At 43.0% G+C, this 25,613-nt stretch overlaps 5 protein-coding genes and 1 long non-coding RNA gene across 10 annotated transcripts; 2 read left to right on the top strand and 4 right to left on the bottom strand.

The window, feature by feature from the left end:
- Positions 1-507: 507 nt before the first annotated feature.
- On the bottom strand, positions 508-3,102 carry LOC105566802 (intraflagellar transport protein 46 homolog). 3 transcript variants are annotated; one of them, XM_012021096.1, is made up of 4 exons: positions 3,067-3,102; positions 1,734-2,719; positions 1,400-1,591; positions 508-1,249 (listed from the first exon to the last, which is right to left on the bottom strand). In XM_012021096.1, the coding sequence occupies exons 2-4, from the start codon at positions 1,955-1,957 to the stop codon at positions 670-672; spliced, it is 996 nt and encodes a 331-aa protein (XP_011876486.1). In that variant the 5' UTR covers positions 1,958-2,719; positions 3,067-3,102; the 3' UTR covers positions 508-669. The 3 variants fall into 3 exon arrangements, with proteins under 3 accessions (XP_011876486.1, XP_011876487.1, XP_011876485.1); XM_012021097.1 differs by lacking the exon at positions 3,067-3,102 and having other exon boundaries at positions 1,734-2,212; positions 2,621-2,767; XM_012021095.1 differs by lacking the exon at positions 3,067-3,102 and having other exon boundaries at positions 1,734-2,767.
- Positions 3,103-3,497: 395 nt separating this feature from the next.
- Positions 3,498-4,697, bottom strand: LOC105566797. 2 transcript variants are annotated; one of them, XM_012021088.1, is made up of 3 exons: positions 4,430-4,697; positions 4,112-4,281; positions 3,498-3,823 (listed from the first exon to the last, which is right to left on the bottom strand). In XM_012021088.1, the coding sequence occupies exons 1-3, from the start codon at positions 4,675-4,677 to the stop codon at positions 3,672-3,674; spliced, it is 570 nt and encodes a 189-aa protein (XP_011876478.1). In that variant the 5' UTR covers positions 4,678-4,697; the 3' UTR covers positions 3,498-3,671. The 2 variants fall into 2 exon arrangements, with proteins under 2 accessions (XP_011876478.1, XP_011876479.1); XM_012021089.1 differs by having other exon boundaries at positions 4,112-4,263.
- Positions 4,698-7,465: 2,768 nt separating this feature from the next.
- LOC105566798 (sodium-dependent nutrient amino acid transporter 1-like) lies at positions 7,466-11,709 on the top strand. The gene is made up of 9 exons (XM_012021090.1): positions 7,466-7,548; positions 7,637-7,759; positions 7,836-8,088; positions 8,513-8,735; positions 8,843-9,217; positions 9,333-9,699; positions 10,727-11,003; positions 11,164-11,258; positions 11,344-11,709. Exons 1-9 carry the CDS (start codon positions 7,501-7,503, stop codon positions 11,479-11,481), a joined length of 1,899 nt encoding a protein of 632 aa, XP_011876480.1. The 5' UTR covers positions 7,466-7,500; the 3' UTR covers positions 11,482-11,709.
- Positions 10,923-14,012, bottom strand: LOC105566799. The gene is made up of 3 exons (XR_001009310.1): positions 13,665-14,012; positions 11,703-12,607; positions 10,923-10,998 (listed from the first exon to the last, which is right to left on the bottom strand). It is a non-coding gene; the product is annotated as an uncharacterized LOC105566799 (long non-coding RNA).
- LOC105566800 (sodium-dependent nutrient amino acid transporter 1-like) lies at positions 13,028-20,002 on the top strand. 2 transcript variants are annotated; one of them, XM_012021092.1, is made up of 10 exons: positions 13,028-13,168; positions 14,532-14,618; positions 14,819-15,095; positions 16,775-16,988; positions 17,427-17,798; positions 17,914-18,280; positions 18,466-18,565; positions 18,634-18,810; positions 19,375-19,469; positions 19,561-20,002. In XM_012021092.1, exons 1-10 carry the CDS (start codon positions 13,148-13,150, stop codon positions 19,699-19,701), a joined length of 1,851 nt encoding a protein of 616 aa, XP_011876482.1. In that variant the 5' UTR covers positions 13,028-13,147; the 3' UTR covers positions 19,702-20,002. The 2 variants fall into 2 exon arrangements, with proteins under 2 accessions (XP_011876482.1, XP_011876483.1); XM_012021093.1 differs by lacking the exons at positions 13,028-13,168; positions 14,532-14,618 and adding an exon at positions 14,627-14,706.
- Positions 19,754-25,571, bottom strand: LOC105566801 (sodium-dependent nutrient amino acid transporter 1-like). Its single transcript, XM_012021094.1, has 9 exons — positions 24,940-25,571; positions 23,691-24,069; positions 22,812-23,079; positions 22,130-22,504; positions 21,427-21,616; positions 21,132-21,308; positions 20,916-21,015; positions 20,504-20,775; positions 19,754-20,393 (listed from the first exon to the last, which is right to left on the bottom strand). The coding sequence occupies exons 1-9, from the start codon at positions 24,949-24,951 to the stop codon at positions 20,226-20,228; spliced, it is 1,941 nt and encodes a 646-aa protein (XP_011876484.1). The 5' UTR covers positions 24,952-25,571; the 3' UTR covers positions 19,754-20,225.
- Between the last annotated feature and the right edge of the window lie 42 nt (positions 25,572-25,613).

Genomic DNA, 25,613 nt, shown 5'->3' with positions numbered 1-25,613 from the left:
TAGCGCGATTCACACGAGATCCACACATCTACATGTCCGAGAATTAAAGAGAGCGCTAGCTAACTTGAAATTACGGACAATAATTACTTCTTTAATCGATACTCGCATTCGGACACGTCTTGTATCGCACTGAATCTCTCGTTGCTTCGAGTACAATTTGTTGGCCGTTTCCAAGTTGAAAGCGCGAAATAATACACGAGATCGCATTCGAGGATCACCTAAAACCGTGGCAGCTCTCGGGTTTCTCTCTAAACTACGCGTCGGTCCTTTGCCTTCTAATTGACATCATCTTCACTGTTCACTTCCCCTCGGGGGAGGCTGAACGTACATGGGCTGCGTTCGACATTGCAAATCCGAGGCGTCGGAGTACTTTTTTTCCCCCCTTTCTATCATTCTCTTCTCTCGCTCACTCGAATGCAAACGAGAACTTCGAGCCCTCGGATTTGCAGTGTCGAACGCAGATACAGTACACCAGGCAGGATGGATGTTTAAAGTATTGAGAGGCGATTGCGATCATTTACAGTCAAATCTTACGTCTACCAAGATCCGTACAATTCGCGTTTGCGTGATTACCGATACATGGAATTCATATCGAGTTACAAGTACAACAAACGTGACTCCTAATGTCTCGTTAACTACACATTCTGTTACGTCGAACGCTAACTAAAGCTAACTAAAGTTATGGCTGTCGACGTTTCTGATTTCCAGATACAGCGTGAAGAGCGTGTGGAGGGCCTCCAGTCGGCTCTCCCGCGTGGGAATGTCCAGGAGGTTGCAGGCGACGTCGATGAGTTGCGGCAGATCGCAGTCGAGCTCGGACAGATCCAGCTGCAGCTCGTTGAGCCTGTCCTCGACCTGGGCCGGCCACTGCTGCATCAGCCCGTCGATGTCCGGCATCGCGCGGCTCAGCTGCACGCCTGGCGGATGCTTACTCCTGTGCAGTTGATTCATATCGTCGATCCACTTGTCGATCGACTTGCCGTTCCTCTCGGCGTCCTCTATCCTCTTGACGACCGCCTGCCTCGCCGCGGCGCCGGCGCTCCTCGAGTGATTGCGCAGCTGCAGATGCAGCACCGCCGGATCCGACTGATCGGTGCACGGCTCGTCCAGCACAGTCAGGCCGATCTTGTCCTCGACACCGTCAGGCCTCGGCACCTTTATGAAGGCGTCTATGTCGCCGACCGCCGGTATGTAGTCAGGAACGAACGGTATCAGCTTGTAGTTGAGCTCGAGCCTCTGCGGCGTGTACCTGGATAGGATTGACGGCCGAGATGAATGGTTTTATCGAGAATTTTCTTACCACAATTTTAAGCTTTTTTCTAATACTGTTTTCCCATTTGGCTACTGTAGCTCCGGCGTGGCAAATCAACCCGGAAATTTTTGCGGGGGAACCGCTTGCCTTATTATGTTTTGGAACAGTTCCTTGACCTCCGTCGAAGCCTCCAGATTCTCAAATTCCTTCGGATCGTACAGGTCGATCGGCTTCGCGACGCTGCTACCCTGTATGTCGTCGTCGTCGGTCTCCTCGCTGTCCGAAGGATCGCTGCCGAGCCCCAGTGATTTCTCAAAGCCGACATCGTTGCCCGAGTATCTGCCGAATTGAAACGTATTAGTCACGCGAGGAAGAAATGTGTTGCAGGAAAATTGTACGAAGCCGACGTCGCTGAAGGCGCGATTACTGTTAATCAACGGCGGTAATAAGCCGCGATTCGCGCTAGCCCCGTCGCGATTACCTCCGGAAATCGTGCTTGCCGCCGCGCGGCGAGTTGGACGCGAACGTGCTCGTGCTGTCGCTCGCCATGCTCCTCCTGGTCCTTTTGGAGCTCGCGGGCCTGTGGCTCACCGGGCTCTTGATCTCCTCGGCGTTACGCACCACGATCGCCTCGTCGAATTTACCGAAGGCCGGGATGTCGTGCGTCCTCTCGTCCTCCTCCTCGCTGCTGTCCTTGATATCCATGGTCGGAGCCGAGGAGTGTCCATCGGCGCGTCCCTCGACGATTGCTCTCAGAGTCTGTATGACGGCGACCGTGAATGAACCGAGGAGCGAATTGTCCGATGACTCTTATCGCGATCTACGTGGATTTATGATCGTTAAATATGACAGGAAGGAAAAAAAGGACTGCCCGTCCGACCTGCCACCCTCACTTGAACCGTGAACGATGACAGAGGTTTGTTTCCTTAACGTTGCCATAGTTTCATCGATCGGGATCAGCTGTTCGAAGAATAAGCATATAGCGAATTATTTAGCAATAAAGATTCACGTCAAATTAAATAATAACATAATTGCCGTCATAAAGTTATTAATGAATAATGTTTATATCACTAATAATTAAACTAATAATACAAATTGGAAGATACGAGAAGCATATCTAATAATTTTTTAATCGTTCGTAACGTGTCTTATCTCATTGTATGTATGTGCATATATAATAACTGTCTAACGGGTAATTCCCTTCTCGCTCTCGAATGATGCATTTTTTATCAATAGAAATCCCCTCGTGGCGTAGCTTACGATGAATCAGATTGCCTCGTAACCGCACTTACTAATCAGCCAACCGCGATAATTGATTGCTTGTATATCTTGCAATAATGTATTCGTGTTATGCATAACAATATTTACATAAGTTGCAGCACGAAATTTATGTATTTTCCTTCTTGCTCTACTCGTTTCTGTTCGTATTGTGTTTCACGGCAGTGTTACACTTTATATATTCTTCATCTTTATATTTTATACACGGAGAGAATTTTCTCTTAAAATTTATCCTGAAAATCATGCAATCGTGGAACAACATGACACTTTGAAGTTTTAAAAAAATTTTACCATATACTTTTCACTAGTAATTATATTATAGTAAAATGTATGTACAATTACTAGTAAAATGTATGGTAAAATTTCAAACTCTCATAAAGTTCTTAAATGCCATGTTGTAACGCGATTACATGATTTTCAGAGTAAATTTTCAAAGGAAATTCTCTCCGTATATATTTTGAGTTATGTCTTATTGTTAAAGATAACTCCAGTGACAATTTAAAAAAAAATTGCAAGATTCGATAGAACGTTTCTACCGCAAGTTCTCGATCGTAAAACGCGAATTCCTCAACACGAACAACTCCGATCGAGCTCAATCTTTATGTGCGTAATCCACACAATCCAAACGCGAAAGACACTGTCCGCGGAGATAGGGACGGCTTTCGTTTTATGGCAGGCAATACAGACAGTGCAATAAATTGCTGATGGAGCTCATGCATCTCGCTATCTACCGATAACGCATACGCGAAATATAATAGATTAATCGCCGTTAAAAACGCCGAACCAATCGGTAAGAACTCAGACTGTCGTAAAGCGTTTATTAACGCACGTTATAAATCGATTATAAACATATGTAATTCCATCTATAGGGATTATATCTGGTGATACGCGCAACGTATAAACATTGATAAAAATATAAAAACCAATCTTGGGGAAAATTGCACGGTAAAAAGACGATACAAACAACAACAAGGAAAACAGTTATATAATTGTCGAAAATAGTTGTCAAAAATTGCCGAAGAATGCTCGAGGAAGTTATCGTAGTTATTTTCGGAGAAGATATTTTTATCTTGAATTAAACGGCGAGTTGTGTCGTTACGATTAGGTTCCTTCATTGGCCTCGACGTCGAGATCACTTGATCTAAACTGGATACTTTCCATAGACGTGACCGCTTCTAGTGCGTCTTATCAACCATTCCCGAGGTGTCATTTGAGAAACCGGGCGACTCGCCTGCGTCTTTTGTGAATGCTTACTGTAGCAAGAACGCGCGTTGTAATTCAAGCTTCTAGATTCTAAAACAAAGACAGAGGAGAAAGGATTAACTTCGTGAAATAGATTCTATCAAACACATGCGTTATCTTGCGTCGCGTGTCTGCGATATCGCGCGACAGAGTGTTGAAAATGCAAGGTTCGTTATCGCAGGAAATTTTAGAAAATGTCGAAAGCAAAGCGCACAGTTTCTCTCATCTCGTGAACGAATCGCGGAGAGATAATCTTCGTTCGCAGTCGTCTCTTTTTCAGGAATAGTATCAAAGGGCTTAATATTAATGTTCATTGATTTGTTTCGCTTAGATCTTTACGTGGTGACATCTTGGCGTTTGAGACAGCTCGACGCGAGACATTCGGCATCTTGGAAGCGACGTCGCGCGATGGAGCAATCGAGTCGCCGCAAGCGTGGTAGCAGTTCGTCAATCCCGCGGTTCTCGAGTACCAGAAGGACGACGGATCCTCTCTGAGAGCCATAGAAATCCTATTTAGTCGCAGAAACATGGAAATAAATGTTGGTAAAATCTTTACGTTTTTATTATAATAATTATTAATATATCGCGCGTGAAAAAATAATTTCAACCAATTAAAGTCCTCCCTTTCTCAACGGCTGTCGGACAATGAAAACTCACGTTTCGATGTTGCTGGTGTCGTAGCTCGGCGCTCCGTTTTTGGGGGAATTTGAAGATAGTATCATGAATACGAAGAGGAGCCCGCAAATGGCTAGGAACACCAGAAGGTCGGTGGCGGGATGCTGCGGCGCGACGGCCCGTATCTTCGAATCCTCATTATCGAAAGCCTCCTCCGCAGGGGCGAACCACGTAAACTCGTGGAAGACGAAGTTCTGCACATTACATACACGAGAGATAAAAGTTCGCATAACTCGCCGAAAAGCCGGTTGTTGTCGGTCAAGAGTAACAAGAATATAACAAGAATACAATAACGTCGGCATAATAATGCAATGGGAATAGTATTGTCAGTTTTTCAATCACGATTTAAACGTTAGGAACGTACTCGCAGAAATATCAAAATCTGCTGGACAACCAACTGGACCAGATAATACACGCCGCCCAAATTGTCCATAATCGATTGTTACTCACAGATTGTCCTCGGACCGTTTTAAATATTGCTCTCCGAAAATATATACGATTTTCCGTCGTGTCATTCTCGTCAGAGAGATTGCTCGATTGAAAAGTCTGACAAAGGCATCGCGACATCGAATCGACAGTCATTTTGCGCTTATGCGGACAATGAATTGTGTCCTTGATATCTAACTTTTCTTAGCTCTTCCGAGACTATACACGTAAAATATTATACGGAATATTAACGCAAAATTCTTTAAATAACTATGAAATAATTACGGCGAAGATAGCCGTACGCATTTAATTTTATCTTTTTATCCATTTATATCCTGTAAGAGTGTAAGTGAATACTGTTATTATTACATTTACATAAAGGTGCAGCTTGAACATATAAAAAAATGCGTTTTATACAAGTTGATATTGATATAAAATCGATAATCACGCGAGAGAGATGAACTACTTTTATCATTTTCGCTGATAACGAATCAATACATTATAAATATCAATAACTGTGTGCTAGGACTTACGTACGAGTGCTGTTTAACAAAAAGAGAGTAATAGAGATATGCGAACCCTTACGGAAAAGCACCGAAATAATTATTAGAAAATTACTGTACATCAGTAATTTCTAATAGTTCAATTACTGATATATACAGTAATTTTCTAGTAATTATTTCGTTACTTTTTCGTAAGGGAAGTACGACTTCGTCGACAAGTTCCTTTCAGCTTCAATTAGTAAATCGATTCGTTAACGAGAAAATTTATCTATCGACTTGATTATAGCGAATAAGTTAAGTTTAATAAGGAATCTTTTATGGATGAGCTCATTGTGAGTTTCGCAAATTCTTATACGTATCACTACGAGTGTCACAGTCATTTCATTTAGGTGAGAAAGAATCTGACATTTTTCAGAGTAATTTGCCACGCAAAGGCGGTACGAAGAAAACGCTGAATATTCAAGAAAAATTATGATCGTTGGCTAATCTTAACGATATCGCAGTTCGTTCTGTGCGGCGATATTGATCAACCAATGCACGATTTCCCGGTGACGTTTTCCACGTGTCTCGTTTCGTTCTTTTTCTGCTATCAGACCGAGATCCGTAAAGGTAATCCGACAATCCTATCGACGCGTCACACGATTGTAGTCTTTATGACTTTACGATCTTGACCCAGTCTCGTTTTTGTTTAAGCAATCCATATCCTGGTACTTAAAGAATTTCAAATACGAATGCACATTGTGTAAACGTTTACTTATTCTACAGCGCGATTGACCAAGATAATACAATTGCGTAATTAATTTTTACAATGCTGCCGACCAAACGTCGTCATCGGTATTCTTCAGGAAACTAATTAAGAAATAATGCAAATCAAATAACGATAATAAATTATTTCTGGAATTGCACTGGCTTGAATTCCTATTTCCACGCACACTCTCTTAGATGACGTAAATTGACTTAAAATTATCTTCACCCGTTAGTTTTATTGATAAACGTTGACAGTGACAATATATTCTGGAAAAAATGTATATTATTACTTAAAAAAATGCCTTAGAATATCTTTATTTGTCAAGCGTTTCTCTCGAGGACTAAGAAATTAGATAAGAAATGAGACGAAACTTGGAGTACATAAATTAATGGAATGCGTAAAATTTATCAGACTTGGAATCATCGAAAGCCAACTCTAATTTCGTACATTTTTTTATAACTAATTGTTTTTGGTGGAATTCCTAACAGTGGAGGAATTTAACTAAAAAGCACTTTTAGCAAATTGTAGTCCAACAGCAATCACTTTCGGACATGGAATGTTCCTATTGATATCTGCATGCCGAGTTCACGTATGCTATGAGAGATCCTTGAAGATATATCAAACAACTTGAAAAATGCTGGTTTACCACACATGTCAGGAGGAGGAGGTGAAAAACGGAGCACGTGATACACGTGAAATAGCGTGTCTGTGGCACGGAAAACTGGTATCTAATCGAAGGACAGTATTATATCCGACTTTACGCGGATTTGTTGACCAATCGGTGGCTGACGAGCGGCATAGATCTCGGAGCTGCGTCCTCGAGCGGTGTGGATGCAAGGAGCGCACCGGTATCTTTGATTTTCATCGATCGCAGACGCGACGGTGCATGAAATTGTCCCATTTCCGGATGGGTCGTTATCTTCGCTGCGGGGCAAGGGAAGTTTCAGTCATTAATTGCATCTTGGCGGACTCCGTTGGATCTCGTAGAAATCTGTAAATTATCAATACTCTGAGTGAAAAATCTGTGAGCCAGAGTAAAGCTCGCGAGTGATCGCTGCGCGGAAAGTATTAACACTTATTGCACCAATACAACGTTTAGCTGTAAAATCTCACGGAAATATTGCAAACTGTGAATGCGAAGTGCAAAGAAGAGAATCGTGATCTCGTTCGGAATATCGCAAGAGTGCTACTTTGGTTCAGTATCTTATCGCGAAGTATATCCGTGAGTGAAGATAGGATAAAGATCGCTCTACTCTGTGATTGCCACGGGAGCCTGACTTCGATATTCATCAGTGGAAAAAGTCCGCAATTAACGTTCCGTCGTCGCAGATCAAAAGTTTGAAGATTGATTCTTGGTTTCTCGCGTCTCGCGTTTCATGCGCGACATAATGGCTAAAACGGAAAAAAGAGACGACGACGTTCATGTAAGACCTAAAATTATGTGTAAAATACGTAAAGTCCAGACATCGCAATTTCCTATTAAATTTATTCGCGAGCGTCTTTTTTTCCCAGAAACAAAGTGGATACACTAACGAGGCCTTTCAGCTGGACGGTTTCGATTCTCACGAAAATATTCCACCAGATTACCCGACAGCGACGCATCTTGACAAACAGCAGGAGCATCTTGAAAGTTCAGTGCGTATTATAGACATCGTCGCGTCAAATTAATGGAAATAACATCGATTACAGAAAATAAATTCTTGATTGTCAGACTGTCACCAAGGAGGCGGAATGGGGAGGTAGACTAGAGTTCCTGATGGCCTGTATAGCCACTTCCGTTGGACTGGGAAACGTGTGGAGGTTTCCGTTCACCGCATATGAAAACGGCGGTGGCGCCTTCCTGATACCCTACATCATAGTCCTGATCCTGGTCGGGAAACCGTTTTACCTCCTGGAGGGTCTCTTAGGACAGTTCACCAGTAGATCCTGTGCGAAAACGTGGTACATGACGCCGGCCATGAAGGGTGAGATGATCGTTTTGCAACAGAATTAATTTAATCCTTGAATGCGCACGACTTGTTTTACGAAGATCTGCAAAAACTAATGGTAATGATAACGTGATTTCGATGAATTTAAACTGTGAATACTCGTCGGAAAATGTTCTTCAGATTTCTTTAAACGGTACTTAATCGAATTACTTAAATAATAAATATTTTTACTTATTTAAACAATAAACTTACTCGAGATTTGATTGATAGTATTGAAGGCGGCATAAAAATTTTAAACGTTACAAAAAATTTCTCAACAACTTGTCAAGTGTTCAAGAATTAATTTTATAATAAACATTCTTGTTCGTGAATGTCAAATCGAGCTTACCCTCGACTTAATTTCCTTGGATCCTGCAATCCTACGAGATTATTTGTGCCATTCCTCGAGATCCACTTTCAGGATTGGGATACTCGCAGGCTTTCGCCGCGTTCTGCGTCGTTTCGTACTACTGCGCCTTGATGGCATTGACCCTGCACTACTTGGTGTCGAGTTTCCAATCTGAATTACCGTGGTCGATCTGTCGTCCGGAATGGCAGGACTATTGTATCGATATTTCGACGAACAACAGTATCTCCGAGGGCCGTAACGTCACCGTTCGAAGTTCCGCGGAGCTGTATTTCAGGTTCGAGACTGAAAAGCATTAATAGCTTTTTGAAAACTTTGATAACATTTGCGAGGATCGTTAATATTAAATATATGTAATATCAAATATTTTCATATAATCTTTAGGAAGACGGTATTACAGGAATACGAGTCCATCGAGGGCGGTATCGGCGCGCCGTCCTGGCAATTGTCGATAGGTCTGTTCCTGAGTTGGGCCTGCGTCTTCGGGGTGCTCTTCCGCGGCGTGAGGAGCACAGGCAAAGCCGCCTACTTCCTCGCTATATTTCCTTACATCGTGATGACGGCTCTGCTGGTCAGAGCCGTGACTCTCGAGGGTGCAGTCGACGGCATCCTCTTCTTCGTTACGCCGAAATGGGACGCCCTGTGGAAACCCACCGTCTGGTACGCCGCTATCACGCAGTGTTTCTTCTCGTTGTCTGTCTGCTTCGGGCCGATTATCAACTACTCGTCCTACAACAATTTCGGGCACAGGGTGGACAGGTAACGTATAGGGAAAGCCTTTATGTTATTGCGAGCTCCTCGATCCTAGTTTCTGAAGAACTTGTTCCAAGGTGAAAGACAAATGTCCCCTATTTTATTCTGCTTACCTCCTCAGGGATGTGATGATAGTGACCACGCTGGACACATTCACCAGTCTGATGGCCGGTTGCACGATCTTCGGTATCTTGGGCAATCTGGCTCACGAGATGAAAACAAAGGACATCGCGAAGGTGGTTCGCGGCGGCACCGGTTTAGCCTTCATCTCCTATCCGGACGCGCTATCGCGCTTCACCTTCGTCCCGCAGCTGTTCTCCGTCCTATTCTTCGTCATGCTGTTCGTTCTTGGCACTGGAAGCGCCGTCGCGCTGTGCGGCGCGGTATTTAGCATCTTCCGCGACCATTTGCCCAAGATGAGGCAGTGGTTGTTGGTGCTCTGCGTCACCTGCTTCGGCTTCGTCGTCAGTCTCGTCTATATCACACCGGTGCGTTAAACAGGTCGCCCGAGCTTGCTCTAAAATGCACACAGTTGACACAAACATTAGTCATAAGTGTTACGCGTCTAACCGATACCTGATAACTAATCGTGCACGTGTTTGAGCGATATAGAAGTGCACGTAAAACCATTAACACTGAAATCATTACATATTAAGCGTTGTCTACAATACGTGGAGTAAGAGAAAGCTATAACTTTTAGCTTTTCGTGTAAGGAAACTAAGATACAGGCATAATTTTTAACATATTTGTAACACCGGCCGATGGCGTTCTAATTCACCGAGAATAAGCGTAAGAGCTTAAGAGTAGGAGTAAGAAATAAAATTGATTTATTTCCTCACTCCTACTCCTTACTCCATGAATTGTAGACGACGCATTAAACGCTAGATAAATGAAGATTAGAGTTTAGAGATTTAAAAAAATTACAAAAAAAGACAACATTGTTATCCTAATGTTCCAATTCCATTGGAATCCAATGAGTCGTTGCTCTCAATCGTAATGTAAATACAATTTCATCAAGAATTATTTGACGCCAGCAAATGACTAACAACGATCAAGCTTCTAATCGACCATGACTGGCGATGTGTTTTTAACACAGAAAATTTATTGCGACAAGTATCACCTAAGGAAACGGGGATACGTAAAAATCGCGTTTCGATAGTGCTGTGTACAACCGACAACCCGTATCGGTGCGCAGTTCACAAATCGAAAATATACGCGTAGACAACGTCTATACTGTTATTGCGACAAATATTATCATATGCCTCGGTGGCCGAATTGGTGAGACGCCCGCCTAGAGTGTAGGGAGGTCCAGGTGCAAACTCTGGCTGAGGTAATATTTTTCGCAATAAATTTTCTGTATTAAAAACACATCGCCAGTCATGGTCGATTAGAAGCTCGATCGTTGTTAAATACAATTTCTACGGTTTTTTTAAATTTCAGAAATGTATGATAGAAATACTTTCACTAGAACACATCGATTTCGTGTTAACGTTCAATAATAATTGCTGACCACAGGGCGGCCAATGGTTCATAACGTTGATCGATTACTACGGCGGTACTTTTGTGGCGATAATCGTCGGCGTTCTCGAGATGATGACCATCTTCTGGGTGTACGGCCTCAGAAATTTCCTCAACGACATGGAATTCATGCTGGGCAAGAGATTAGGCTTCTACTGGCGATCCTGTTGGCTCGTAATCACGCCTTTGCTCATGATCGTCATACTGATTTACACGTGCGCCACTTATGAGCCACCCACGTATGACGGTGCACCGTTTCCCGATTATGCCTACGGTCAGTGAAATTTGTTCAATTTTATAATTTTATACACACACACACACACATCATAGATTCGAGTTTTCGAACATTTCTTTTGCGCAGTACGCAAAATCGTAACTTTTATCACTTTAAAACTTATCATTACAGAGCGACATTTTTGTTTTTCCACTTTTAGGAATAGGATGGTTCGTGCTGATTCTGGGAGTGTCTCCCATCGTGTGGTGGGCCGGCCAGAAAATAATTACAAATAGAACGTCGTCTTTCACCGAAGTAGGTATCTCGAGAGAATGAAATTGACCAAGTAGTTAAAATTGAAGCCGCAAATTAATCTTCGAAATTTAAAAACGCATTACAGTCCGTCAAGGCAGCGTTTCGGCCCGCAGGAGGTAAATGGGGACCTAAGAACCCGAAGATACACAGAGAATGGGAAACGTTTGTGACGGAGAAAAAGTTTGACGCTCAAAGCGGTCTGATGACAATATTTTTTAAGTAGAAGCTCTTTATTTATTGCTTCCCTGCCCATCTAAGTCAATTATGTATTCCTATTCAACCTCTTGGCTAGTTTAATGAAGTAGAAAAGAAATTATTTCATTATATTCTACGAAAATGTAGTCGACAATTTAAAAAATATATTTTCAAAGCACCTCAATACCGAATCAGTACAAGTACCTGAAAAAATGTACTTGAATCTCGAAAGTGAACAATAAAACGTACCTTCTGATTTGCGTCTTTGATCTGCGAGCGCGTCGAAACGTTGTTGTTTAATTACACGCGGACGATTACAAGTCGCCAGCCGGATTACATAATAACAGGATGATTAAATTTATGTGGTTCAACGTAATCCTTTAGTTCGGTTCTCTCCTCTTTAGAAGTGTGCCGGTTTATTATTACGTGGATATCAGGAAGCAGCCAGACGAAACGTGTCATTATAGAAATCCGCTCAACTGTGCTCTCGCCTATCCGCAGCACTGCTCGCGCGCGCTCGATAATTGAAATTTACTCGCGGTCCCGATAAGCTTTCCTCGTTTGCTCGTACTTGAGATGAAAGAAGTTACATCACGCAACTGACGAGGGCGGCAGAACGCGTTACTTGAAGCCGCGGACGACCGATCGAATTGAATTCGATTAACACCGAAGACTCGGCGGACTTTATCTCAAATCAATTATCTTATTTCGTAAATTAAACAAGCTGTCCGCGACTTGTGCGTTTACGCAATTACACTTGTGTAATTTAGCGCAATATCGATAATTTTCTACTGTGTATATTGATCTCCGGGGCAGCTTCGTTATTTCGCAAAGCGGAATATCCCCGATGACATTCATCATTTTAGTTTCGCTTCGAAGCGCAGGATCAACGAGATGACGAAATCAATTGCGGTTAATCGTCGCATACGTTCGACACGTCTTCATTATAAGATGTCATTCGAATTACTCATTGATGAAACTTGGCAGGTGCGAATCTTTAAACAGACAGCGTGCGGCATAGCGTAGGATCAATTCACGTCTGCAAGAAAGTCATCTGTCGCTCGTTCATAACGCAGAAGCATTTCCCGATGTATCGTCACATCTGTTTCGTTACACCTTCTCGATGTAAATTTCGCACAAGATACGCCGTTCGCCTGCAAGAAGAAAAAAAAGAAAGAAACGAGATTCAATGTAAAGATTTCCTGCCTGAAGTAAGTACCGATTGTTGCTCTTTCTCTTCCGCGAGCGAGGAGAAACCGCACCGAGAAGTACGTTCTTGTATCGCTCGCGAGATTAAACGCAGGCGGAAATCCAGAAAGGAAAGAGAAAAAAAGACTCCCTGCTACGCAATCGCCTTGCTACTATTGCACACGCATGTACGAATGAAGATTTATGCAGAACAAATGGGATGGTGCAAGATGTGACAAAATAGGTGGGACCGAGGAGGACGTGGAGGGGAAAGAAAAACGTGGAAGTTTGATCGAGCGCGATTACCGCGACTACTCGTGCGCGCGCTTTAATCTGACGGAAAGGATTGCAGATCTGTATGCACGGATACGTCAAACGTCGCGCGAATTCTTTAAGCAGTCCGTCAAAGACTGCCGGCTGGCTAAGACGCGCGCAAAATTCGAGAGAAAAAAAAAAGAGAGCCAAGTAGTGGACGATAACACGCCTCGTGCCGCAACGGAGCCAGCATGGGTCACATGAACATTCGCGTATGTTACAATATAAAGAAATAATTTCGTGTTGTAAACTTGTCGATCGCAATTAGCTTAACATTCGAGAGAAGGCGCAAAAGATGCGCGGGGAAAGAGTCACGAGAAAGGAAGAGATCTTTCCAGGAATGCCTCTATTCTTACTGTTAAGACTGACGTCAAGAAGTGGAAGGTGACAAGTTAATTAGGAAGCTTTTAATATACAAATTGTAAATGTCTTTCGCATCTTCGATTTCGCATCGTCAAATGCGCTCTTCTCTTCGAGCTGTAACATTTCAATTTGACAAGGTGAAACTTACAACGAGCGAATTGACTCGCGACTTCTAACGAGCGAAGTTCCTCATCGAAGCTGAAATTTAAAGCCCTTTGCGAATTGCCATCGAATTACATGAATAATCTCCGTTTGTATAAAATGACGCGATCCCATTTGTGCGAATAAGTAGACGTGAGCGTTTGCGAAAATATTCCATTCGTCGTTTATGCGGCCTCGTTTTACCTTCATTTCTCCAAACAGCCGTTAATCATTATCGCACGACTGCCATTGTGTATCGTGGATATTTGTCCGAAGAATGTCAGAAATCAATTCGTAGACTGCGACTTTGCACACCGTTTAGATTCGTCGCTGGCGCAACGCTAGAAATTACAAAAATGTAATAGAACGTGTTATATTCGAATTAATTAAGAGAAAAATGTGTTGCGTTAGAAAATACTAGACTTAAAATATTAGGCGATATCATTCTCTTGTTGTTCTACCTTGTTTTCGTAAACTGATCAATTTGTTGTAAAAGCTATGCTATCGTTGTAAGCATTTTTAAACACTTTGACGATAAGATAAAGGATAATGTTCGTCGGGAGTGAGTAATTCGTTAATGGCAATAAAACACAATATCCTCATAAACGACCGTATCAAGATAATCGCGGAAGATTTGGAATTCTTTCCAACATTGATCCTCAATTAAATTGTCACCAACAAAGATTGCAAAATGCAGTTAATCAATCTATGTTGATTTTTTTCCACGTTACGCAAGGCAGGCGCGATGACGTTAAATCCAAGCCGCGTACCTTGTGTTCAAATTCGGCCGACTGTAAACACAATGGACAATATTATACGCTGCAAAATTAATTTGATTAGGAAGCGCGCCCGTTGGAATAGCCTGCGACAAGCTAAATCGAGCGGGCATTCCTGCGGCATTGTGCCACATCGCGAGCGGTCTCCCATTTTTTAAGGGCAGTCTGATGAAACACACACCATAATCAGAGAACGCGCAACATAACTCACGCGTTACAGCCGCGCGTTTGGCGGTCCGTCTCCTATTCCGCCGTAGAAAACAATTGTCAGATAACAAAGTGATTGATTTCGCAGAATTATGTGACCGACGCCGGCGGAACCCCCGGTATATTCAAGCTGTCCGTCCCGTCGCCGAGCGGCGGAAACGAGCCCGAAGGCAGAGTAAGTTGAGCAGGAAATGGCACGCAAGGCTAATTGGGATCTCCATTGCGAAAGCTTTCTTCCCGAACTCCCCGCAACTTACTTCCCAGTGAGAAATGATTCGTCGATCGACGTCGAATCGACATCGACACCGGCGAATTGACGTCGATTCGACATCATTTCGACGTCGATCGACGAATCATTTCTCACTGGGTTCGCAGATCTCAACGTCGGTGAAGGAGGAGGACGAGAATGCGAGGGCGCAATGGGGAAACGGGCTGGAGTTCCTCATGTCCTGCGTGGCGTTCTCGGTCGGCCTCGGGAACGTCTGGCGGTTCCCGTACACGGCTTACGAGAACGGCGGCGGCGCCTTCCTGGTCCCCTACGTAGTTGTACTTTTCATCATCGGCAAACCCTTCTACTACATGGAGATGATCCTCGGGCAGTTCACCAGCAGATCCTGCGTGCAGATCTGGTCGGTGTCGCCCGCGTTTCAAGGTATTTTCCAGGGACGCGCTCCCCGTGGGCCTCAATCTCGTCGGCGAGATGCCGAAAGTCGTCGCTTGACGCGTAGAAATGCAAATTCAGAATACATTAGTACAGATTACGTGTTGCAATTGTATTACTTGCGTGTTACGTACCCTAACGTAATTACATACTGCACATATATAATGCAATTACGTTATTTCATCTCAAACTGCCACTTCAAGGATCGCAAATTGGTCGTCCGCTGCCGAAGCGAGTGGGATTATTTGGGGGTACTTTAAATGTCAGCCTCTCGAACGAGCAAGCTCTCGCTCATTTTGACACTGTAATTGGAGAAATTCCTATTAAATTCATGCGCCTGAACTCGCTCAAACGCTGAATCCTTGCGCGGTCCGCGCCCGCTGCCGAGGACGTTAAACTAAAGGCCATTCTACAATTGCGTAAACGTAGTTGTAGGGTTGTAGGAGTAGAAGTAGTAGTAAGTGTTGTACATCAAAGTAATATACAATAGAGTGAGATACGTCGTAATTGAAATGAATGATTAGTTAGCTTTTACGTCCTGTATCGTTGTAGTCGTGGAAGATCAAGTTCAGCCATCTTTTACAACAGGCTTTACAATCGGAAATGCTAGTTTAAAACTGTGTTTTACAACACTGTACAACCGCTAACAACCACGTTTACGCAATTGTAGAATAGCCTTAACGTAGATGTAACTGAAGTAAGTCGCGATTTCTCAAACATTTGAAATCGGACATTGGTCACGTGCCCGCGACAAAACGGCTCACTTCACGCGGGGAACTGCGGCCCCTCGCAGGGCGCGAAATTTAACTCGGTTTCACAACCTCTTACCTCCTCGCGAGACATGTTCTCCTGATAAAGCAACGGCACAGTGGGCAGCGCAAGGATTCAGCGTTTGAGCGAGTTGAAGCGCATGAATTTAATAGGAATTTCTCGAATTGCAGTGTCAAAATGAGCGGGAGCTTGCTCGTTCGAGAGATCTGCCTCCAGTAACAGGGAACGTAACTTTTTTTCGTAACCTTATAACCATGTCCTGCATTGGCTGAACATTGGCTAAACATTGGTTCAATGTTGGTTATATTAGAAATGCACTGGCCGGTATTGTCCAACGTAAAGCCAATATTGGCCAGGGAACCCTAATGGAAAAATTTTGCTGAAAATGTAATGAAATTGATGAAAAGTGAAATGAAAGTTATTGGAAACTTGTTGAAACCATTTCAAAATAAATCATAAGTTTCGTTATGAAATTCAATGAAATACTGTGAAATTAGATGAAAGTTAATTAATATTACTAAAAATTAGTGAAAAAATTTTAGAAATGTATATTATGAAATTTTCAGAATTTCACTGAAAATAAATTTTTTAATGAGAAATTGCTGAAATGATAATGAAATTGAGTCAATTGCAAGAGATTTTCAACCAAATTTCAGCAAATTTCATTGCGTTTTCAGCAAAATTTTTCCATCAGGGAATATATGTAAATATTGCACGACAATAATTATACAATATCAGATTTCTATTGCAAGTGCGTCGGCCAATATTTAACAATGTAATACAAATATTGATCTAATATTGATACAATATTAAACGAATATTGCTAAATGGACATATTGGCGCACGCTCGGATTTTAATCGCAATTAATGGATTTAATCACAATCGTGGACCATTCTAGGTATCGGCTACGGCGTAGCGGTGTCGGTGTTCTCCGTCATCACCTATTATTGCGCCCTTATGGCCCTGACGCTCTACTACTTGGTCGCCAGCTGCCAGTCGGTGCTCCCGTGGTCCTATTGTTGGGAGGAATGGGGCGGCGCGTGTTTCAATGGCTCGTCGATCGGCGAGCAAGCGAGAAACGGAAGCAGAAGTTCCGCCGATCTCTATTTCAGGTGCCATTAATCTTCCTCCCGCATTTCGTGGCGCCTGCGACGCCTGGGGATCCCTGGAATACCCTTCTATCTAAATATGACACTATTATCGCGTCCGTTTGCGCACGTGACACGTCGTACAATATCAGCCGTAAATCACCAGGAGCCTTTTGTATTTTGTATTTTACTGTTACGCGCGCACATGTTGCTTCGCGACGAGATTCAGGATAAAAATCCGCCCGTATCTCTTGTAGTTACGCGATAATAATAATGTACTAAGTTGCGACGTGTGTAATGCAGGAAAATTGCCAGTATTATCTCTCTCGTCAATCTTTGTTACAAGTCTCATTAAATTTTTTTTCTTGTACCAGTCTTAAGTCTATTTATCCAGCGGAAAACATTGGAAGGATCAGGATTTTAATTTCCCCCGAGTAACTAATAATTTCTAACTGCATTCAGAGAATACGTCCTTAATGAAACGGGGATCGAGGATGGACTCGGACTGCCCTCGTGGAAGCTGGTCCTCACGTTGCTAGCCAGCTGGATATTCGTCTACGTGGTGATCTGCAAGGGTGTGAAGAGCACCGGGAAGGCGGCCTATTTCCTGGCCCTCTTCCCATACGTCGTCATGATCAGCCTTCTGGTGAGGGCGGTAACGCTGGACGGAGCCGTGGACGGCATCGTCTTTCTCTTCAAGCCCACGTGGCACAAGATCCTGGAGCCGGCGGTCTGGTACGCCGCCGTCACGCAATCGTTCTTCTCCCTCGGCGTGTGCTTCGGCGCGGTGACCATGTATTCCTCCTACAACAGCTTCGAACACAACGTATCGAGGTGCGCATATACTTGCGCAATTATTTTAGTAGTTACATTATTAATCGAGCTAGGAAGTCTAGCAAAATTTCATGCGTGTAAACAAGTTTAGAGAATCAGCCAAAGACTCTTGCAGGGACTGCATGATCGTGACGAGTCTGGATCTTTGCACCAGCTTGATGGCGGGCGCGACCATCTTCGGAATCCTGGGCAATCTCGCCCACGAGATCGGCAGCAACGATATCGGGAGCGTTGTGCGCGCCGGGACAGGCCTCGCCTTCGTGTCCTATCCGGAAGCCCTGGCGAAATTCACGGTGGTACCGCAGCTCTTCGCCGTGCTCTTCTTCCTGATGCTCTTCGTGCTGGGCATAGGCACTACCGTTGCCTTCTGCAATGTCATCATCAGCATCATCAAGGACCAATTCCCGCGGCTTGATCAGTGGAAGATCGCCGCCGGCGTTGCGATCCTCGGATTCTCCATCGGCGTCGTTTATTGCACGCCCGTAGGTTTTATAAAATAATTTTGTTTTTATTAAGTAGAAGAGTCAACTTGTCTATTGTCAATAATAACGAAATGAAATCTTAATAAAACCGATAAATGAGGGAGGAATTTTAAGATAGAGCTTCTGCTATTAAGAAAGTTGATGAAGTTACTTTAAAAGAATAACAGTGTTTATTTTATCGATAGGGCGGCCAGTACATTCTCAACTTGGTAGATTACTTTGGCGGCACCTTCATTATCGTGTTTTTAGCTTCCTTCGAAATGATCGCCATTGCCTGGGTGTACGGTAATAATCTAATATATTTTATTCTCGCGTGAAATTAATTGAGAGAGAATAATTCGCTGATTTTCCAGGCGTCGACAATTTCATGGACGATGTTGAGTTCATGGTAGGACGGCGGCCGTTCTTTTACTGGAGATTCTGTTGGTGTTATTTAACTCCCTTGTTTCTGTTCACTATCTTGATTTACTTCCTGATCGATATAACACCGCTCATGTACAATGACGAATACTATCCAACGTCCGCATACGGTATTGATGTTATCGTAAAATTTTACAATTTCAAAAATTGTATTATAATAAATTTTAAAGTTATAATATATAAATTAAAGCAGTGAGCTTACTGTCAACCCAACCGGCAAATTCCTTTAGTTAACACATTACAACGTTTCGATCTTCAGGTTTTTCCAGTAACAATATAAAGCGAGTCATCGCCAGCCGTGAGACAGAGTCAAACGATAAAAATACAAGCACATCCGAACATTACGTATGTTCGATTAGTATTGTTACTTGAAAAGGGCCTGAAGTAAGGTCGAAACGTTGTAATGTGTTAAATAAAGGAATGTGCCAGTTGGGTTGACAATAAGCTGTTTTAATTTGTAATCATCACTGGCGACTATAAGTGACTTCTTTTTCTTTCGTTTGTAATATACGAATTAGATTTTTTGTTAATTAGAGATAAAGATAAATTAAAACATGAATTGTGTAAAATATTAATTATTGGAGCCAGTGTAAAAATTGAAATTTTCATTAAAATCAAGAGATAATTGGTAAAATTACCGAATAATATCACGAGATACCTTTTCAATTTTATAGTTGCGGGTTGGACGCTTTTGGCTTTAGGAATCCTTCCGTTTCCCTTGGGCATAATCATTGTTGGATTTCGGAATAGAGACAAGCCGTGCTCGAGTGTAATATAAACTTGCGCTTTATTTAAATATAGTTGTAGCATACAAATCTATGCGTCGTCTAAAATTATGACCTATTGCTTTTTATTTTTAGATGTTCGAGCCGAGCGCCGATTGGGGTCCGAAAGACCTAAAGAAATACAATGAATGGAGGGATTTTAAGCATTCAAAAAGGATATCGCGTGCGTGCGCGAAGAAATCGAAAATTATAGCAGCGCTGTTTGGCAAAGATTGACAATGACAATCATTTAAATAGTATGAGAATCAATTAATATATTTGTTCATTATTCGGATTGTTCGTGTGAAGATAATCGCATAGCGATCGAGTGAAAGGATTCTTAATAACATTGGCAGCTCTTTGTCACGTATCGTGTTGCACACAGTGCAACATTACACATAAGAATTACGGGAACTAAGCGAGAGCTAAGTTTTAAGCATACTACTATAAATTTTTTAAATATAAATATACAACTTCATGCGGATTGATAATTTCTTTGTATTATTAATTTAATTTAAAAAATATATAATTATGGGGTTATATCTGGCTATTTTTTCAAGTTACACATTATTTGGTTACGTCAAATAATAAAAAAAATTAAATTATTTCCTGAAAATCCGCATGTAGTTAAGTTTAGAGAACAGATATTTTTTTTTATATTACGTATCTCGTGGTTTTTGCCACGGATCCCGCCGCGGCAGAAATGACTTGAAAATTCGAACAACTTTAAAGCATCTCGAGCCGGTACGAAGTTGTACGCTCTATATTGGTTCCATGTTCAAAAGAATGTAGAGTATTTGCTTCCAGACTGGTTGGATCCTCTTCTCCCGATTTCTCGCTCTCTCCTCCTTGAAAATCCTCCAATCTTTGCGTTGCTGCACCTCTCGTGGACCCCATCCTCTCGCAGGTGCGAAAGCTTTTCTTACCATCTTAAATAGAGCAAGAAATGGTGGATTTAATCATTTAATCTTTAAGCTCCCATAAAATATTTTATGAAACCAGCTCGACTTGTAATGTAACTTTCTTTTCACGTCAATACCTGTGCGAACGGCAGTTCCCGATTCTTCAACATTCCGATCAGCATCCACAGCGGTATTTGAAGAACACCGATGCAGAGTATCGTCCATCCGACAGCGTGCGCGTATCCCGGCAGTGGTGTTCCACCGTAGGTCAAAGGCGACAAGGTGGCTATGGTGTAAATGAAGATTGTTATTAGTATCAACGGCGTCACTATAAACCAACATATTCTCCAGTAAACGCTCGGCTGTCGGTCCAGCATAAATTCCACGTCCTCCAGAAAGTTCTCGAAACCTGCCGGAAGATGTAAACCTTTTTCAACAACTTGCGGCACTCTCGTATTTGCATGCGCAGTCAATGGTCATTAGAATTGAACGATAATTAGAAAGACGAAGAGAACTAAGAAACTTGATACAATGAAAATTAATTCTTACCGTAAAACCAAATCACTCCAGTCATTTCGAACGACGCCAAGATGAAAACGACGAATGACGTGCCGTAATAGTCCACCAGAGTTAAAATAAACTGCCCACCCTGTAAAATTCTCTTATTGCTATAACTGTATGGTACTAAGATCACAATTTCTTTTGCGATTAAACATTTGCAATTTAAAAGTATGCTATTTACAGCATAATTAATTAAATGCTAACCGGTGTTACGTAGACTGTGCCGATTAAGAAACCAAGCAAACAAGTCGGAACTACGATCTGCCAAGTTTTGAGCCGTGGAAACTGCTCGTTTACTACCGTGATGATGCCCGTCGTCATTCCCACGGCGCTACCAACACCAAGGACGAACATCATGAAGAAAAAGAGCACGGCAAATAACTGCGAAGAAACACTGGATATTAATATTTTAATGATAGGTGTACAGTAAGAATTCCCTTTTCAGAAGACGCGTATAGCGTTTCCACTAATTCATATGTGACGAAACAAATGGCAATACCTGTGGTAGAAAGTTAAACTTCGCTATCGCGTCGGGATAAGATACGAATGCCAGACCAGCTCCGCCTCTGACCACTTTGGATATATCTTCCACACCTAATTCGTATGCCAAATTGCCGAGGATCCCAAATATCGTGCAGCCGGCCAACAAACTCGTAATCGTGTCCAACGAAGTAATTATTATGACGTCTCTAAGTTCGTATACGATTACTATAAGTCACGAATGCCATGAACGGAACGGAAAGTCATAACTTACAAAATATATATTGCGATTGAATATTTAAAACGTTTTTTAAACTAAAATCATTACTTTGCACAAGTATTAGCTCCTTTTAACAGAGGCATGTATAAGAGACTGTTCACGCTTTTCCGCGATGCTAATTAGCTAGTTGTCTCGCTCGCCTCATTTCATGCTGCGAGAATAGCCGTCAGCGTGGAGATCATGAATATTTTGACGGTTTGTCAACGTCACGTCTTCTTTGCATTTGTATGAAGAAAATCGTAAATTTAAGCCAAATAGCGCGCGCGAAGCGTTAATATTTATATTAATTTATATATAAAAGTTGTGAAAACTTGCTTTTATATACCTTCTCCCGCCCTTTTTATTTCTTTATCATATTAAACAGTTTTGTGGACCTTTTAAAATATTTAATCGCAATAAATATACATGTACAATTTCATGAGTAACATACATTTCTTCTTACCTGTAGATGTTGTGCTTGAAGCCGTTATGCGAGGAGTACGTGATAATGCTGCCGAAGCAGACTGAAAGTGAGAAGAAGCACTGGGTGACGGCGGCGTACCAGACGGTCGGCTCCAGGAGTTTCGACCATTTCGGCGTGATAAAGTACAAGATCCCGTTTAATGAGCCGTCCAGAGTAACCGCGCGAATCAGTAGCGAGAACAGTACGATGTATGGAAAAATTGCCAGGAAATAAGAGAATCTTCCCGAGCTCTTTACACCTTGGAAGAGTACCATGCAGACCGCCGCCCAACTGCCAAGGAGGCACAGCGTTAGCTTCCAGTCCGGCAATCCGATCCCGTCGTCGATGTTCTCCTTCTCGTGCAACACCACTCGGCTGCGAATCGTTTGGTTTTTATGGATAAGTGTTTTCTTTTCTACCTTTATTCCAATGTATGCAAACGTCTCGCGATCCTAATTTTAACGAGAGATTTGCCAATCAATTTACTCCTCCTCAGCCAAGATATCAAACGGGATCGTCGTTTATTGCGAATTTCTAATACCAGGCCCGATTGAGGTCATTTCCGACATGAGACTCGTTTATTTGAGAAATATTCCCCTGTCATGAAAATTAAGAACGCGAGCTGCAGAGCGCATTCTGAGCTCGTCATTTTCTTGGAGGAACACGGTAAGATAATACTTACGAAAAGTATAATTCAGCCGAGCTTTGAAGCTTACTGCTGCCGTTCAGGAAATGCTCGAGAAAATGAATGTTTTCTTCCGCCGTGCCATCTGCACTGTGATTCCTTTTGGTACTCGAATCGACACACGTGTCACCCCATTCCTTCAGACAAGTAGCCCAAGGCAATTCGGCGGAGAAGGATGCGATCAGATAATAAAGTGTCAATGCCATCAGGGAGCTGTAGTAGGTCGCCAGAGCGATGGTTGAGCAGAATTGCGCCCATCCGACTCCTGTCAATGGAAAGAGCATTCTTTAAATCAAAGATATTTTTTAATTCGCCATCGTCGACCTTGGATACAACACGACTCGACACACGCACACACACACACGCGCGCGCGCACACGTGTACGAGTGTACGAAGTTACTGAATTGAGAAAACCGGATAAGTTAATCAATATTTATAGGAATTTATCGAAATTACATCTTCACGTAATTTAGCAAATAATGTACGACTAAATTCTACGTAAAACTTAAAGATCCGAAATTTAATTTGCATGAAAGGTAATCATCTGATTCATACATATATGTATACATATAATCCTTGTTAATTGAAACGTTCCTTTTGACGATAAAATGATCGCCCGTGTGTTATCTGCCTGTAGTTCACCTTCGTCTCACGAGAATTCTACATAAAATTCAAAGATCCAGAGCTTCATTTGTATGAAATGGTAATCGTCCGGTTTATTCATGCAGGTATATATGAACATGCATAATGTATAGCTCTTAATTGAAATACCAAACGTTTTTTTTTTCTGGCAACAAAATGATCACCCATGTGTTTACCGCCTGTAGTTCGCCTGTCTCTCTCTCTCTCGCGAGAGTTATCGGACTGAGAAATTACCAACGAAGCCCGGCGACATGCTCCAGACTTTGACGGATGAGTTGCCGGAGAACTGTCCGATGATCATCTCCAAGAAGTAGAACGGCTTTCCCACCAGGAAGAGCAGGATCACGTACGGGATGAGAAAGGCGCCGCCGCCGTTCTCGTAAGCCGTGAACGGGAAGCGCCAGATATTGCCAAAACCGACCGACACGGCGATACACGACATGAGGAATTCCACGCTGTTGTTCCATGTCGCGCGTTCTTTTCCCGGTTCGACGACCTGCTCGTCCGAGGCGCTCGTCGAGTTCCCAGGGTAATACCTCGTCCCGCCATTCCCGATATGGGGCTCGTCTATTTGAAAGACGACGTTATCGATACCCAGTTCTTTCTCGTCCCTCTGCAATTAAGCGCGAACGCCTGTTTGATTTCGGCAAGTCAATTTAGTTCGTTTCCCTCATTTCGTACGAATGCGATTCGACGCGGGCGCATAACGAAAATGAGAGTTCCATGTCTAGTTTCAACACACGCAATAAAAATATAGGTCAGTGCCAACGAGTGTGAGTACGAGTTTGAAAGGAAACGTCTATTCGCGAAACGTGTTTTTCCCGGCTGATATCAAGCCGCCGCGGGTATCGGATTAAAGTATCTGTACGCGACAATAATAGCATTCTGACGAGATATGACGTTCGGCAGAAGGATCTCAAAGAGGCCAGGATAATAAAGATATCGAACGATGGCTTTGTCACTGCAAATACGCTCGCAAATCCTCCGACGAATACTCGGTAAACATAAATGTTAATTGCGAAATTACATGTCATTGCGCTCGTTGTTAACGAAGCGATTATTTTATCTCGCCCCAAGATTGTTACTCAATTACACAGGTGTTATCGCACATTTCTTTTTTATTCCAATTGCAGCCCGATGTTGCGAGACTACATTTAGGGTAACTTTCACTTATCGTTCGCGAGCCGTGAGATACATGACGATAGAAAAGAAACGAAAGGTGCCGCGACGCGGCCGAGCAGATTCAGGATGAAAGACGTTAGAGGCACCGATTCCGCGCGCGCTCTTACATTCACCTCGCGCGAATAACCATTATTCTCACGCTTCTCACGCTGGTCATTATAATTGTCAGTTATACCGCTACCATGTTAACGTTTAATGCCACACACTTTACTTTGCTACCCGACACTTCCCTGGTTTTCAGTCGACCCCTCGCGACGCCCAAGTTACCATTTGGCGTCTCTCGAGCAAATCGTTCACTTACTGTCTCATACATAGCGGACGATGGCCACGTTGAGAGACGCGAATGAGAATTGGGAACGGCCTCCGCTCAAGGCAGGAAACTGGGACGCGATTGCCACCGGGTTCCGAAGGGATACCTCGAACGTAGACGTTACCGATGTAAACTGGTCGTCGGATCGGGCGTTGAGGTGTGCTCTTTCTCCCGCACGACTGTCTCGGAAAGTCATTTGATAAAACGATAACCATTACTATATATCCCCGCGGCGGTAGGTGACAGAACACTGCGCCTCGCGAGCGAAACACGACGAGCCGATCGTCTAGGTGGACGGTCAGGTGGTAGCTAGGTAGGAGCGACAGTGAATCATGTGTCTTCACGCAAAGGGATAATTACGCGAACTCTGGACCGTACGGTGCTTGGAGGAACTACAAGTAAGATAAGTGGACTTGTGTTCCAGTAAGAAGACGAAACGGGAGATCGGGAAGGCGAGAAAATTCCCTCCGCGAAAAAAGAAACATTGCCCGGTATGGAAGAGAAAGTGGTGGAAGGAAGGGAGACGGAAATTTCCTCCCTACGAAATGAAAACGAGGCCGGTACATTTCCGCAGGAAGGGATAAAGCTTGTGAAAGAAAAATGAAGCGACGGAAGGGTAGGGGACTTGGAAATTCCCAGTTGATACGATCGACGCGAGAGAAGCT

The sequence above is a fragment of the Vollenhovia emeryi genome, unplaced genomic scaffold, assembly GCF_000949405.1.
Source record: "Vollenhovia emeryi isolate VEMERY1.0 unplaced genomic scaffold, V.emery_V1.0 DF939142.1, whole genome shotgun sequence".
Taxonomy (NCBI): Eukaryota; Metazoa; Arthropoda; class Insecta; order Hymenoptera; family Formicidae; genus Vollenhovia; species Vollenhovia emeryi.
The sequence above is the reverse complement of the archived record's forward strand: the minus strand, read 5'-3'. Positions and strand labels throughout refer to the sequence as shown.

What these genes read in the sequence shown, in the direction of transcription:
- LOC105566802 (XM_012021096.1), bottom strand. Translation starts at nt 1,957, where the DNA reads ATGGATATCAAGGACAGCAGCGAGGAGGAGGACGAGAGGACGCACGAC. An exon ending in GGCAAGCACGATTTCCGGAG is followed by an intron (nt 1,592 to 1,733) that starts GTAATCGCGACG and finishes TCAATTCGGCAG; the next exon opens with ATACTCGGGCAACGATGTCG. An exon ending in CTGTTCCAAAACATAATAAG is followed by an intron (nt 1,250 to 1,399) that starts GCAAGCGGTTCC and finishes AATCCTATCCAG; the next exon opens with GTACACGCCGCAGAGGCTCG.
- LOC105566797 (XM_012021088.1), bottom strand. Translation starts at nt 4,677, where the DNA reads ATGCGAACTTTTATCTCTCGTGTATGTAATGTGCAGAACTTCGTCTTC. An exon ending in GACACCAGCAACATCGAAAC is followed by an intron (nt 4,282 to 4,429) that starts GTGAGTTTTCAT and finishes GCGACTAAATAG; the next exon opens with GATTTCTATGGCTCTCAGAG. An exon ending in AAACGCCAAGATGTCACCAC is followed by an intron (nt 3,824 to 4,111) that starts GTAAAGATCTAA and finishes TCTTTGTTTTAG; the next exon opens with AATCTAGAAGCTTGAATTAC.
- LOC105566798 (XM_012021090.1), top strand. Translation starts at nt 7,501, where the DNA reads ATGCGCGACATAATGGCTAAAACGGAAAAAAGAGACGACGACGTTCAT. An exon ending in CATGACGCCGGCCATGAAGG is followed by an intron (nt 8,089 to 8,512) that starts GTGAGATGATCG and finishes ATCCACTTTCAG; the next exon opens with GATTGGGATACTCGCAGGCT. An exon ending in TCCGCGGAGCTGTATTTCAG is followed by an intron (nt 8,736 to 8,842) that starts GTTCGAGACTGA and finishes TATAATCTTTAG; the next exon opens with GAAGACGGTATTACAGGAAT.
- LOC105566800 (XM_012021092.1), top strand. Translation starts at nt 13,148, where the DNA reads ATGGGTCACATGAACATTCGC. An exon ending in GAAACGAGCCCGAAGGCAGA is followed by an intron (nt 14,619 to 14,818) that starts GTAAGTTGAGCA and finishes CTGGGTTCGCAG; the next exon opens with ATCTCAACGTCGGTGAAGGA. An exon ending in GGTGTCGCCCGCGTTTCAAG is followed by an intron (nt 15,096 to 16,774) that starts GTATTTTCCAGG and finishes GGACCATTCTAG; the next exon opens with GTATCGGCTACGGCGTAGCG.
- LOC105566801 (XM_012021094.1), bottom strand. An exon ending in TCGGCTGAATTATACTTTTC is followed by an intron (nt 22,505 to 22,811) that starts GTAAGTATTATC and finishes AACGATTCGCAG; the next exon opens with CCGAGTGGTGTTGCACGAGA. An exon ending in TTCAAGCACAACATCTACAG is followed by an intron (nt 21,617 to 22,129) that starts GTAAGAAGAAAT and finishes ATACGAACTTAG; the next exon opens with AGACGTCATAATAATTACTT.